The following is a 16097-nucleotide window of genomic DNA, read 5'->3' as shown; positions in this document are numbered from 1 at the left end:
TCGTAACACAGATAATGCCATAGCCACCACCCTTCATCTGGCCTTTTGCCACCTGGACAAGAAAGGACACGTACATTCGAATGCTGTTCATAGACTTCAGTTCAGCACTCAAAACAATCATCCCTCTGCAACTGGACCCTAGATTTCCTGACTGAGAGACCTCAGGTCAGTCCGGATTGGGAGCAGAACTTCCAGCACCACCATACTGAGCACTGGGGCCCCCCCAAGGTTGTGTGCGCTCAGGCCACTGCTGTTCGCTCTGCTGACTCATGACTGGGCAGCAACTCACAGCTCAAACTACATCAAGTTTGCTGATGACATGACTGTGGTTGATCTCGTCAGTAAGAACGAAGAGTCAGCATACAGAGAGGAGGTGCAACAGCTATTGGACTGGTGCAGAGTCAACAATCCGTCTCTGAACGAGGACAAAACAAAAGAGATGGCTGTTGACTTCAGAAGAACACAGAGAGTGATCACTCTCCACTGTACATCAATGGGTCATTCATGGAGAATGTCAAGAGCACCAAATTCCTTTGTGTTCATCTGGCAGAGAACTTCACCTGGTCCCTCAACACCAGCTCCATAGACAAGAAAGCCCAGCAGCGCCCCTACTTCCTATGGAAGCTGAGAAAGACCCATCTCCCATCCTCACAATATTCGACAGAGGGACTACTGAGAGCATTCTGAGCAGCTGCATCATGGTCTGGTTTGGGAACTGCACCGTCTTGGATCGCAAGACCCTACAGCGGATAGAGAGGACAGCTTAGATTGTCATCGGAGTCTCTCTTCCCTCCATTACAGATATTTACACCACACGCTGCATCCGGAAAGCCACCAGCATTGTGGCTGATCCCACACACCCAATCTCTTCACCCTCCTGCCATCTGGAAAAAGGTACCAAAGCATTCGGGCCTTCACAGCCAGACTCTGTAACAGTTTCTTCCCACATGCTATCAGTTGACTTCAGGTGAGAAGTGGTGTACATCAGTGGCGGCTCCTGAATTTTTTTTCGGGGGGGGGGGCAATTTTCCCCCGTTATGTCTACATGGACCGTAAATGTCCACAGGACTGAAGTAAATTGACCTAGGTAGCAAATCAATTGGCCGAACTTGTTTTTGCCTGGTAAATTCAGATATCAATATAGACAATATCTCTTCTCTCCACTAGGTGGCAACACTAAACAAGTTAAAGGTGGCAAACTAAGGTAGCCTAGTAAACTAGACCCACCCACCTCATCTCATCTCATTATCTCTGGCCGCTTTATCCTGTTCTACAGGGTCGCAGGCAAGCTGGAGCCTATCCCAGCTGACTACGGGCGAAAGGCGGGGTACACCCTGGACAAGTCGCCAGGTCATCACAGGGCTGACACATAGACACAGACAACCATTCACACTCACATTCACACCTACGGTCAATTTAGAGTCACCAGTTAACCTAACCTGCATGTCTTTGGACTGTGGGGGAAACCGGAGCACCCGGAGGAAACCCACGCGGACACAGGGAGAACATGCAAACTCCGCACAGAAAGGCCCTCGCCGACCACGGGGCTCGAACCCGGACCTTCTTGCTGTGAGGCGACAGCGCTAACCACTACACCACCGTGCCGCCCATACCCACCCGCCTAGCGGCCAAAAATATTTTTGCCTACGAGTGGCAAATATTCACATTTAGTCTGGCTTGCCAGGCTAAAACTAAGGAAGATTCATTGTGAAGCCTTCAAAGCAAAACATCTGGCATCACAATCAATTAATATTACATTACTCATTTATTTTCTCATATTATTCCAGTATTCTATAAGAAGTAGACACAAATTCTTAATTATAAACATATTCTAATTTCTTCAATTCTAAAGAATGCAATTAAAGTGGCAGGATATAAATCCAAAACAAGTGTTTAAGTTTTGAAAAAGATGAAGAAAAGCAGAACCATCAAACAAACATGTGCAGCTTAATTATGTGGGGTTTTTTTTAATATGGAATTGCACCATTTTAACACCAAATAATAATTCTAAATAAATTCTGCAGTTTTTTTTCCCAAGAATTCCTCCAGAAAGCCATGCCTTAAAAGGAAATTTAAAAGTATTACAAGCATGTCAATGAACACAAAAGGCTTTAGTTATTTAGCTATACACACACAAGGTTACACAAGGTTTTGTAGTCAGTGCAACTTGGCTTAACAAGTTGGAAAAAAGGTAAGGTGCTGCTGGCTCCAATGAACACATACTGTACAATAGGGTTGGGCGGTATTACGGTAAGAAGGTATCCCGAGGTATCCAAAAGTACCAATGGTATCGGTCTCATTACCGTCATTTTCATGGCTCAGATGGCTAAGGCACCGCACCATAAATCCGGGGACCCGGGTTCGATTCCGATCCGAGGTTATTTCCCGATCCCGTCTATCTCTCCCCCGCTCATTTCCTGTCTCTCTATACTGTCCTATCTAAAAAAAAAAAAAAAAAAGAGAGACTGAGACCGCGGTTGAAAGATGGCAAGTCAAGATAACGAGTTAGTGGCAAAAAAATAAAAAATACAACATCGGCAGTGTGGCAGCATTTTGGTTTCAAACCAAACGAAAAGGAAGAGCCAGCAATAATGTAAATGACCGCGCAAAATCAAAAAAAATTTAATATGTCCCCTAAGGCACACCATAGCCTGGGGTACTCCACTTCCACGAGATCTCTCCAATGAGTTGTGTTTTGAGTAGGTTACATGAGTAACAACAAGGTAAAATAATATAACGTATGACATTTGGGATGTGGGTAATAACCATTTGAAATGTCATCTACTGAAGAAACGGAAGAAAACATCGTAGCGTAAACCGTTAGGTTTCTGGTGGGAATTAGCAATGCGCTTGCTATCTTTGTTGGGTGTGTTAAACCGTATGGATTTAAGTGGAATAATTGTAAGGAGTTATGTGATCAAGACAACGTTTTAAGCAAGGTAAGGCCATTTGATTATTAATTTCCCCGCCATGGCATGACGTGGGCCCATATGATTTTGCCTTGTGCAGCTATCACGCGAATTAGGTTCGCCTCATTTGCGCTGAAGAATATGGTTTATCGCGCAGTCTAAACGGACTTGGGTGTTGGTTGATTCTTTTTCTTTTTTTTATTTCCCATGCTTGAAAGGGTATGATCCTGCTCATCGTGTACTTTTTTTTGATGGAGTAGGTGAAATAGTGCTGCAAATGGCGTTTCAACGCAGACATGTGTAAACGACAGTTGAATGCTATTTTCAAGATGAAGGAAGAGTTGCGTGATGCTTTGAAATATCTCTTAATCCATTCATCAATGCACAAAATTCGCTTTGCTGCTTAATCCATACCACAATGCACACAATTCGCTATGCTGCTTTTAAATAGTACATTTGAGGCATAGGCGCACGTTACACAGTAGGCCGAAACAAAATATTATTTTTTTCTCGGTAATACCGTATACCCCGGGAAAACACAGAGACGGTTTAAAGGTATCAAAATTTGGATACCGCCCAACCCTACTGTACAATATATAAAAACTGAAAATATGCTTAATTTACACCAAGTCAGAGAGAACTTGAGGCTACTGAAATATTCCAAGCATGGCAATGTTAAACTGCCATTGGTAAAACAAAAACATGGCAATGTTAAACTGCCACTGGTAACACACACACACACACACACACACACAAAAACTTTAGCCTAGTAAATTCAAATATCAGATATCACTGTACCGTCTGCTGTGCTACTTCCAGGGTGGAAGAGAACGCAAGGGTAGCAAAAACGAGCATTGACTACATCACAGCCAGCTAGCCAAGTTTTCCGGTGGTACCAGTTCTTGTTAAAACCTCGAGTAGGTCTTCTCCCCCTTCGTAGACACTTGCTTGATGTTTAAATTCGGTCTAGGAGGTCCTAGCTGTTTGATTGCCGTTTTCTCCTCATTGGTACAACGACTAAAGGGAACTTCTTTCAGAGACGCTACCGTATTGTTGCACTCAACACTCGCCGCCATCTTCATAGAATGTTCACACATTTCCCGCGCAAGTTGCGTTTTCCAGCCCAAAATTATGTTCAAAATGCCCAATCTGGCAACACTTGCGCGGCGCAACAGGCGTATGACGTAAGCACGCTGCTTGTGCGAGCACATAAAACCTAATAGAAAATGCATTGGGAGCAGGATTTTCGAAAAAAACGTACGTACCATTAGTGTCAATGGGAGATTTTGGGGCAAATCTGAACCTGACAGAAATCGCCCCAAAAGGGCGTGGCTACACCAGGCGCGACCTTAGCCTGATTGGACAATGACATTACTGTTGCCGTGGTAGTAGGAGTAGATAATAAAAAAAAAAATCTCCCTCCCTGTTTGGGAGTGCGTCGCCCAAATCGCCCCTATTAACGAGCCGCCAGTGGTGTACATCCTGGACAGGTCATATGTCTATCATAGGGTTAACACAGAGACAAACAACCACTCCAACACATTATTACCAAGTTCCTATTTGACTGGCCCCTTGAATTGAATGGTGTTTAATAGGCAGCACGGTGGTGTCATGATTAGCGCTGTCACCTCACAGCAAGAAGGGTCTGGGTTCGAGCCCAGCAGTCTTTCTGTGTGGAGTTTGCATGTCCTCCCCATGTCTGCGTGGGTTTCCTCCAGGTGCTCCGGTTTCCCCCCCACAGTCCAAAGACATGCAGGTTAGGCTAATACGGGGGCAGCCTTGGGCTGAAGTGCCCTTAAAGCATATACGCAGAGCCATAGCCTCACTTTCATTTATAAAATGCCTTGAGACCTTAAGAATGGCACAGTTTTAAACGTTAACAATAAATCTAATATAGTAATTTTTACGATTAAAGTGATTCATACAGGTAGCGGTCTGAATGAATGACCTTGATGTCCGTAACATCACAGCAGGAAGTCTATCGGTCTCATCACCATCTGCTATACTAAAAACACAGAGCTGACTGCAACTCTGAGCCTCCATTTTGAGCTAATTTATCGCCATGCCACATAGATGTGTTTTTGGCCGGTGCAGCAACACAACATAGGGTGGATTTACGTTGCATTCATGGCTCAAGAATGTTCAAACTGCAAAGATTCTCTAAAGAGCCAAACTGTTTTCAGCTGTGCTAACATGATTGTACAAGGGTTTTCTAATCATCCATTAGCCTTCTGAGGCAATGAGCAAACACACTGTACCATTAGAACACTGGAGTGTTATGGCCCTTTTCCACTACCCTTTTTCAGCTCACTTCAGCTCGCTTCAGCTCACTTCAGCCCGACACGGCTCGCGTTTCGACTACCTCAGAACAGCACGACTCAGCTCGCTTCAGCCCTACTCAGCCCCCAAAACTCGCACGGTTTTGGAGTGGGGCTGAAGCGAGCCAAACCGAGCCGAGTGGGGCTAGGGGCGTGAGGAGACACTCCCCTGTGCACTGATTGGTGAGGAGGAGTGTCCTCACATGCCCACACACGCCCCGCGAGCACGCTGGGATCTGTAAACACCGTAAACCCGGAAGAAGAAGAATTACGAATTACGAGAATTTCTGAAGCCTTATGCGCCTCGCCTCATCTATACGCTCTTGCCAGTATCTGTTGGCGTTGTCGGTGACAACAAGCCACAGCACCAAGACCAGCAACACTAACGACTCCATGTTTATTGTTTACTATCCGGGTCGTGAGACTACCGCTTAAAAGGTCACTGATGTCACTGTTTGCGCCGCCTAACGACATCACGTGACGTCCACCCACTTTCGCTAACTCCACCCAATGTGTCCACCCACTTCCAGCCAGCACGGTTCAGCGCGGTTGTAGTCGAAATGCAACTCCAACAGCCCCACTCAGCTCGACTCAGCCCAACTCAGCACGGCACGGCTCAGCCCGACTCAGCCGCGTTGGTAGTTGAAAAGCGGCAATAGTTGCTGGAAATGGGCCTCTATACACCTATGGAGATATTGCACCAAAAACCAGACATTTGCAGCTAGAATAGTCATTTAGCACATTAGCAATGTATAGAGTGGATTTCTGATTAGTTTAAAGTGATCTTCATTGAAAAGAACAGTGCTTTTCTTTCAAAAATAAGGACATTTCAAAGTGACCCCAAACTTTTGAATGGTAGTGTATATCATAGAAACACTCAGCCATACATGAAATAACCTGGAAAATGAATGCAGGTCGTTTTTGACCCGTGTTGTGCATTAGAAGGGTAGTGATACAAAAAGGGTTTTTATTCAAAAAGTAAGAAAGGAAAAAATAAAAATAAGGATGTATGACGATCAAAAACAAGTTAATTGAGGAATACCTTGAATACTGAATGATGGAATTAATTTATTTCAAAGATATAGAAGATAAAAACTCAGCCGGGTCACTTTTGACCCATGTTTTGCATCAAAGGGTTAAGGTGTTTACTCAGAGATATATTAGTGCATCTCAAAAAATTAGAATATTGTGAAAAAGTTCAATATTTTCCATCAGTTATTTAAGAAAGTGAAAATGTTATATATTAGAGACTCATTACACATAAACTAAAATGTTTCAAGCATTTTTCTATTTTAATTTTAATCAGTATGGCATACAGTACAAAAACATAAAAAAAAAATCTCAAAATATTAGAATATTTCATTTCGAGTTTGAGTAAAACAGAATGAACACAGTGTATCTCTCAGTCTAGTTCAGTACACACAACCACAATCATGGGGAAGACTGCTGACTTGACTGTTGTCCAGAAGATGATCACTGATGCCCTGCACAAGGATGGTAAGCCATAGGAGGTCACTGCTGAAAAGGGTGGCTGGAAAAGGTGCACAAGCAACAGGGATGGCCGCAGTCTTGAGAGGATTGTCAAGAAAAGTTGATTTCAAGAACTTGGGTGAGCTTCACAAGGAGTGGACTGAGGCTGGTGTCAGTGTATCAAGACCCATCACGAACAGACATCTTCAAGAAAGGGGATACAACTTTCGCATTCCTAATATCAAGCTACTCCTGAGCCAGAGACAATGTCAGAAGTGTCGTATCTGGGCTAAGGAGAGAAAGAAATTGACTGTTGCTCAGTGGTCCAAAGTCCTCTTTTCAGATGAAAGTACATTTTGCATTTAATTTGGAAATCACAGTTCTAGAGTCTGGAGGAAGAGTGGAGAGGCACAGAATCCAAGGTGTTTGAAGCCCAGTGTGAAGTTTCCACAGTCTGATGATTTGGGGTGCCATGTCATCTGCTGGTGTTGGTCCACTGTATTTTATCAAGTCCAAAGTCAACACAGCCATCTACCAGGAGATTTTAGAGCACTTCATGCTTCCATCTGCTGACAAGCTTTATGGAGATGCTGATTTCCTTTTCCAGCAGGACTTAGCGCCTGCCCACAGTGCCAAAACTACTACCAAATGGTTTGTTGACCATGATATTACTGTGTTTGACTGGCCAGCCAACTTGCCTGACCTGAACCCCACAGAGAATCTATGGGGTATTGTCAAGAGGAGGATGAGAAACACCCGACCCAAAAATAGATATGCTGAAGGCCACTATCAAAGCAACCTGGGCTTCAATAACACCTCAGCAGTGCCACAGACTGATCACCTCCATGCCACACCGCATTGATACAGTAATTCATGGTAAAGGAGCCCCAACCAAGTATAGAGTGCTCCGAGATGATGCTAAAAATAGTAACCATGCGGTCGGCGCGGCCATCTTGGAAGTCATTCGCTCCAGAGCGCTCATAGAGTACACATCATAGAGTACACATTCACCGATTCGTTTCCGCGTTAGAGGGCTTAGAAGCTTTGATTTTTTAAGAATTTAGACATCTGAAGTGATGGAGCACTACTGTGAAAGTTTAGATAAGCAGGCACGGGAGCGTTGTGCTGAGAAGGTACGTTTCATTGGGAATGTAGATCCATACACTGTAAGGCTGGGCAGACACTGTGCGATTTTTGGCCCGATTTTGACACGATTTTCACTCGTGCGACTATTTTGGAGATCGGGCCGATTTTTGGCTCAATCGTGCATCTCGGATCGTGTAGTATACATGGGGTAACGACAAGCGATTAACACCTCACGACCTCCTCCCGATCGATCGGATGAAAATCAAACATGTTTGAAATCCTGGTCGCCCTTCGTGAGGCTATCGCACTGTTGAAGCAGTGTCACGAGCCGATTTACCTCAACCTGTCACACTGCACATGCGCGAACACAGATACGGAAGAGAAAACAAACACTGAGCAGCACTTCCGGTCTCCTCTTCTTCTTCACGTAGATGGGATTTATGGCTCTTTGATGGGATCCGCATCTTTGTGATCCGTTCTTTGAAAAGAGCCGTTCAAAAGACTGGCTCATTTGGCTCTTTTTTTAAATATTTATTCAGTTTTAAGAAGACAGTGTCTAAAGAAGCCAGATCCCTCTGCTTAGACAGTGACATCAATATTTCTGGACATACCTTTTATATAAAGGAACCTCGACTTACATTATTGTAACCCCTAAATGCTCATAAATAACCATTAAAAACAATGAGGGCTTCAATGAATGTCCATGCAGAACGGCTTTTCTGTAAAAAAAAAAAAGAACCCACTCAAGAACATAGTTATCAAGAACGCAAGAATATTTTATAGAAAAAACACTTGTTTTACAAAAATATTTAAGTCTGAGATACAAAACAGATAAATAAATAAAATACACAAAAATGGAACAAACAAAATGACGATAGAATAAATTAAATGAACGTCCGTGCAAAGTAGTTTTCCCACAATATTATCATTAATATCACACAACATTATAAACCATCTGAAACACAGTACAGAAAAAGAACGACTAAAAGAACGGCTCCCCCAGCTCGAGACTCGGTTCTCATCGTTCATTCCTAGGAGCCGTTCAAAAGAATCGGTTCGTTCGCGAACATCACAACACTATCACGTTGCAGTTCCGGATACAAGAATCCGGAAGTATGGAAGTACAGTGTGAGCAGTCAGATCGCATCCGAGCATCGGATCGTATAGTGTGAGAACAGGAATCGTAAGCTGCGTGCTGTTTACCCCTGCGATTCACTCGTACAGTGTGAGCAGCAGCTAAATACCGCGATTGAAAAAAAAAAAATCGCACAGTGTCTGCCCAGCCTTAGTGAGAAGGAATGGAAAGCTGACCCCAGCTTGTTACCGCATAATTATCAATTATTTTAGTCAGTGAATAAAATGTAGGCCTAGTATGTAACTTGTACTAACAGCATGTGTACATAAACATTACTAGGCCTAGATCTTAAATGCCATTTGATGCAACAATGCACTGCAGTAGACATAAGCTACCTAATGTGACAAATATATCCATTAATCATTGCTGAAAGCACATAGAAAAGATAATAGTTTGTATCACATTTATTTTAGTAACTATGAAATTCAAGACAATTTAACCTACCTGTCACAAAGTGATCAGAACAAATCCGGATACAGTCAAGTTGTCCTAAATTTGGGGACTCCCTAAAGTGGATGACGCATGAAATGGAATGACGAATGACAGCTAGTGATTTGAACAATAAATGGTCCCTTGTCATTCAGATTCTTATAAATGGAATAACGATGAAATGTAGGTGGAATGACATGCTTTCAGCTCATGAAATGGAATGACTGTTTCTGAAGGCCTCTGCATGCTCTTGCGACAAGGCTTTCGCAGATAGCTTTTCGCAGACAGTTGTAATTTATTGTTGAGCGGGGAGTATAGGCGTGCGTGATGTTATTCACCGTCACAACGCAAGGGGGCGCGAAGTCGCTAGGAGTAGTTGGTGGGTGTGGTTAGTGGAGTGTTTATCCTCCGGTTACTTATAATGACTAGAACTTTTTTTTTTTTTTTTTATAATGACTAGAACTGGAGTCGTATAGATGTACGTACTTCCTCAATCAACTGCTCTTCATGCTGCTCCATCTTCGCTCGTGTTTTTAAAAATGCCGGTCGTGAAAACAAAACAAACCGGGAAAGTAGGGAAGCGGAAGTGCGTGTACAGCGGATGTAGAGTGGACCAATCAGAGCCCTCTTGTCTGCGACGCTGTCTGCGAGGCTTCTGTGATGGTCAAAATTTTTGGGAGGTGCGCGCAGAGCGTCTGCGAAGGTGGGGGGGCTACGCAGACACTATCTGTGACACTGTCTGCGAGGACTGGGTTGTCAGCATAAATTGGCCTTAAGTGGAATGACATACTTTAAGCTAATGTTATCAGTGATATCCCCTTTTACAAATGGAATGACAGTGTTTTTAGGTGGAATGACATACTTTGAGGCAATGTTATCAGTAAGATCACCTATAACCTAACCCTAGAAACAATGTCATTCCATTTGTTAATTTGATATCACTGATAACATTGCCTCAAAGTATGTCATTCCACCTAGAAACCTTATCATTCCATTTGTAAAAGGTGATATCACTGACAACATTAGCTCAAAGTAAGTCAATACATATAGAAACCCTGTCATTCCATTTGTAAAAGCTGATATCCCACCAAGCACCCACTTATCTTATCCTAGGGAGGTCTAAAACTAAAGATTTCAATCGTTATTCCATTTGTAAGAATCTGAATGACAAGGGACCATTTATTGTTCAAATTTACTACCGGTCATTCATCATTCCATTTCATGCGTCATTCACTTTAGGGAGTCCTTAAATTTGATCGGTTGATGGCAGCCAGCCACTGTCGTCTCCTCCGCTCGCTTTTCTCCTGTGCTGCAATTCCCGGGTTAGTCACGACTTTAGGGAGTCTGTGGAAGCTTTTGCCACCCTTTTCCCCCCGGCTACTACAGCCAACACTCACTACGTTTACATGCACATCCAAATGGAGCTACTGTCAGTAATCGAGCAAAGGGTCCCAGCAGGGGTGCCAGAGAAATCCAATCCTACATGCACACTTGTTTAAATCGAGCTATTGTTATGAGGTGCATTGTGCACCCGAGTCACAGGTGGCGCTACACGCCCCATCGTGTTGGTACACTTCCGGTTGTCGTCATGAAGAAGAGCTATTCAAGAGTATAAACAAAGGGACTACAGGCGGAAATTAGCATGCACTGCTATAACCTGGTACAGACATCTGTCCTTACCACAAGGATAATGTTTAATTTGTGCACTGTCCCTTTTAAAAATAAAATAAACTCTAAGGCTACGTTCACACTGCAGGCTGAAGTGACTCAAATCCGATCTTTTATTGACAATATGAACGACACAGATCCGATTTTTTCAAATCCGACCCAGGCCGTTTGGATATGTGGTCCTAATTCCGATTCCTATCCGCTCTTTTCATATGCGACTTCAGTCTGAACCGCCAGGTCGCATTCATCCGACTTACACGTCATCAACAAGCCACAAACGTCACTATTCTGCGCTGAAGTAGGCGGCGGGTCTCTCAAAAAAAGTTACAACAACATGGCGCATGACCACGGGCGCAGATAGAGGGGGGGACTCGTCCCACCCAGATTTAAATTCACCTCGTTCGGTCCGCCCCACTTATAGGGAGGAAAAAACGTCTATGCTGTCTTTCTTTGCATAAGGCAAACCTCACGGAAAAATCAAAAGACTAATTACCATTCGGTTTATTGAGGTGCACAGCAGTGTATACATAGTTGCAACAACTCACATAAAACAAAACAAAGACTGATATTCGGTTGGTTGAGCTGCGCAGACTGCACAGGTTGCGAGCTCGAGCTTGGTTGCTATGGTAACCCACAAGAAGTTTGACAGGCATATCGGGGTTGGGGTTGGTTTGCTGGCAGCTTTGTCCCCCCCAGTTTTTTGTCCCCCCCAGTTCAAAAAAACGTATCTGCGCCCCTGCGCATGACATCAATGCGAGGGACGCTTCGGGCTGTGAAGGTTCTGAATCTTCTCAATGGAAGGACGCAGAGGTTAGGGAGCTGATTTCCATTTGGGGGGATGCAGCTATTCAAGCTAGATTGGATGGGTCATACCGCAACCGGGCGGTTTTACTTCCGTAAACACTGGCCATGCTCACTGCGTGTGACGTCGTCGTATCCTGCAATGCGCATGCGGAACACTTTTAGGTCGCTTTTTGTTCATACTGAGGATCACATACAAGTCGCATATATTTGTTAATGTGAACGACCTCACAAAAAAATCGGAATTGAGCATTAAGCCTTGCAGTGTGAACGTAGCGTAAGAAGAGTGTTTGTAGTTTGTATGTACGAACAGAAGTGTTCCTAATAAAGTGGGCGGCTAAGGTGAAGTGTCATGCCGACCGAGGCTGTTTTTTTTTCGACACAATTCACAGCTATGCAACAGCTGTACAGATGTATTTGGTGATACAGTAAGTGAGCTAAATTTTAACAGTGCAAACAATGCCACAAAAAGAAAAGATTCATGCCGTTGTCATGATTCGTCGTCATGCCGACCGAGGCTGTTGTGTTTCCCTTGTGGTCTTGTCACTTCCGGAAGGGGCAGTGCTGAAGTAAGTAGCTCGAATACGTAGTATTGGTGGGACATGGCGATTCATTTCCGCCAGTTCGTTCATGTCGGTCAGTTCAGCAAAGAAATTCGTTCGTTCACGCGTTCATTTTGATGACGTCACACCAAAGCGGCACAACAATGGCTGTCGTCCGAAGTTTAGTTCATCTTGAGTGAACGAGAGGCGGCAGAGGTGCCATCCACAATAGATTTTCATACATTACAATGTGCTTGAGAAAAAGATGGAAGAAAAACATCATCCTAGCATTATCTGAAAAAGACTACATAAACAAAGCTCTGAAAGTTAATTAAATGTACAACCCCGATTCCAAAAAAGTTGGGACAAAGTACAAATTGTAAATAAAAATGGAATGCAATAATTTACAAATCTCAAAAACTGATATTGTATTCACAATAGAACATAGACAACATATCAAATGTCGAAAGTGAGACATTTTGAAATTTCATGCCAAATATTGGCTCATTTGAAATTTCATGACAGCAACACATCTCAAAAAAGTTGGGACAGGGGCAATAAGAGGCTGGAAAAGTTAAAGGTACAAAAAAGGAACAGCTGGAGGAGCAAATTCCAACTCATTAGGTCAATTGGCAATAGGTCATTAACATGACTGGGTATAAAAAGAGCATCTTGGAGTGGCAGCGGCTCTCAGAAGTAAAGATGGGAAGAGGATCACCAATCCCCCTAATTCTGCGCCGACAAATAGTGGAGCAATATCAGAAAGGAGTTCGACAGTGTAAAATTGCAAAGAGTTTGAACATATCATCATCTACAGTGCATGATATCATCAAAAGATTCAGAGAATCTGGAAGAATCTCTGTGCGTAAGGGTCAAGGCCGGAAAACCATACCGGGTGCCCGTGATCTTCGGGCCCTTAGACGGCACTGCATCACATACAGGCATGCTTCTGTATTGGAAATCACAAAATGGGCTCAGCAATATTTCCAGAGAACATTATCTGTGAACACAATTCACCGTGCCATCTGCCATTGCCAGCTAAAACTCTATAGTTCAAAGAAGAAGCCGTATCTAAACATGATCCAGAAGCGCAGACGTCTTCTCTGGGCCAAGGCTCATTTAAAATGGACTGTGGCAAAGTGGAAAACTGTTCTGTGGTCAGACGAATCAAAATTTGAAGTTCTTTATGGAAATCAGGGACGCCGTGTCATTCGGACTAAAGAGGAGAAGGACCACCCAAGTTGTTATCAGCGCTCAGTTCAGAAGCCTGCATCTCTGATGGTATGGGGTTGCATTAGTGCGTGTGGCATGGGCAGCTTACACATCTGGAAAGACACCATCAATGCTGAAAGGTATATCCAGGTTCTAGAGCAACATATGCTCCCATCCAGACGACGTCTCTTTCAGGGAAGACCTTGCATTTTCCAACATGACAATGCCAAACCACATACTGCATCAATTACAGCATCATGGCTGCGTAGAAGAAGGGTCCGGGTACTGAACTGGCCAGCCTGCAGTCCAGATCTTTCACCCATAGAAAACATTTGGCGCATCATAAAACGGAAGATACGACAAAAACGACCTAAGACAGTTGAGCAACTAGAATCCTACATTAGACAAGAATGGGTTAACATTCCTATCCCTAAACTTGAGCAACTTGTCTCCTCAGTCCCCAGACGTTTACAGACTGTTGTAAAGAGAAAAGGGGATGTCTCACAGTGGTAAACATGGCCTTGTCCCAACTTTTTTGAGATGTGTTGTCATGAAATTTAAAATCACCTAAGTTTTCTCTTTAAATGATACATTTTCTCAGTTTAAACATTTGATATGTCATCTATGTTCTATTCTGAATAAAATATGGAATTTTGAAACTTCCACATCATTGCATTCCGTTTTTATTTACAATTTGTACTTTGTCCCAACTTTTTTGGAATCGGGGTTGTAGATGAGAATAAAGCTGTTTTTATATTTATTATATTTATTTTAGTAGAGCCATGGTCTGCCGGCTATGCAGTTGTTCTCTCAAACCCATTAAGCAAAAAAAAATTGCTTATTTAACAGCAACACTCATTTCAGAGAATAAACAACTTTACAAGTCATCGTATTCAGCGAACAGCAGGCAGGCAGGCTACTGGCTGTTCGTTCGTTCGTTGGCTGTGAACTGAAATGTATTGCTGAGTGAGAGCTCTAAATTGTAAACTAAAGACCTGGCATGTGTCAGCGCTCTGATAATAGGGCTCAGATAGCCCTTAAAGAAGTAAAGTGGCGCTGCTCTGCACAGATCAAAATGCAAGTTGGACGCCCTTCTGCTACTGAACAGATCCTGCTGATTCGCGAACTAGTTCTAGTCGTTCACTTCGAAGACTCGTTCAAAAAGAACGGTTCGTTCGTGAACGACACACCACTACTAGCTCGATAGGGTTTATATGCACTAAGTAGCTCGGCAGAAATCGCATAATCTAGGTCGTGTAGCTCGATTCCGAGAAATCAAGTTCGGTTCAATTTCAGCCGAATTAAGGTGTATACATGGCATTTTGAACTTCGATTTCAGTCGAGCAACAGCAGAAATTCGATTCTCTCTATGTGCATGTAAACGTAGTGATAGACACACGTATTCGGCATTTTGCTTCGCTGAGCAACAACAACGCACTGTGACTTCCAATATGGCCGCCGCCGGGTTCGCGCTAATCTCGAAGTGTATAAATGAATATACTTTTCAGAAGTTGGACATTTCTGTATTGTAAATCCTTTTTTTTTTATTGCTCTTAGGGGATATTCTAATAATTTGAGATACTGGATTTCTAATTTCCATGCGCTATAAGCCATAATCATCAAAATTAAAACAAAGGCTTTATTAAATATTTCACTTTACATGTAATGAATATAGAATATATGAAAGTTTACCTTTTTGAATTAAATTATGAAAAAAGGAACTTTTTCATGGTATTCTAATTTTTTGAGATGCACTAGTACATTGGTGTCATGTGAACTGAACAGACAAGCAACGAGCTGAGAAACCGCAGGTAACAGCTAGCCAGCTCGGTAAATTAGGTGTGATTTGGGGAAGAGCAGAAACCCACCCACCTTGCGCACAGCACACAGGAACTGCTTGTAGCTCACGCCGCTGAGATCCAGCAGCTTTCGAGAAGCTTCTTTATTTTGGGGGCGACAGTCAAACACACAAACCGCCCGGCTGCCATGAGAAGCCTCTGCTGCCTGGGAAACTCTGGTTTCCGCCATGTTTCTACTTCACTGTGGTTTCACTTCTCTCAAAACTGCTCAAAATACCTTTATATATACATATTATTCCAAATCCAAAATGTTTGCCTCACTGTTACTTGTTACTGTCGTTCCCGTTTCATGAAGCTCAGAGTCCCGAAAGCTTTCCCGCACCTCTCACTACTTTCACGTTTTGCACCCGTAGAGCCAGATCTCTGTCTGCTGACTGGGTTGCCAAATCCTTACATACAACCCATGAAACAAAGTACATTTTTACACTAATGTACTGTTTACAAGCATTTATTTCACGAACCAATACCAGTACTAAATACAATACTAAATTGACAAGCTAAGACAGTATGGTCTAAACTTGCATTAATAGTTTAAGTAATAATTACAACTGGCAACCTTTGAAACAAAGTTTGGCGCCATTCATTCTTGCATAGTCTTCAAACATGCTGTATCATCTCTAGCCGCTTTATCCTGTTCTACAGGCGGGGTACACCCTGGACAAGTTGCC

At 43.2% G+C, this 16097-nt stretch overlaps 1 protein-coding gene across 2 annotated transcripts in view; it reads right to left on the bottom strand.

Annotated features, from left to right (window-relative positions):
* Positions 1 to 15788, bottom strand: part of smchd1 (structural maintenance of chromosomes flexible hinge domain containing 1) — a 127324-nt gene extending 111536 nt beyond the window's left edge. For both annotated transcript variants that reach the window (XM_060932905.1, XM_060932911.1), the window contains exon 1: positions 15443 to 15788. In XM_060932905.1, coding sequence (XP_060788888.1) covers positions 15443 to 15598 — 156 coding nt within the window. In that variant the 5' untranslated portion in view covers positions 15599 to 15788. The remainder of the gene's footprint in view (positions 1 to 15442) is intronic.
* Between the last annotated feature and the right edge of the window lie 309 nt (positions 15789 to 16097).

This window comes from Neoarius graeffei, chromosome 1, assembly GCF_027579695.1.
Source record: "Neoarius graeffei isolate fNeoGra1 chromosome 1, fNeoGra1.pri, whole genome shotgun sequence".
NCBI lineage: Eukaryota > Metazoa > Chordata > Actinopteri > Siluriformes > Ariidae > Neoarius > Neoarius graeffei.
This window is presented reverse-complemented; position numbering and strand designations above follow the sequence as displayed.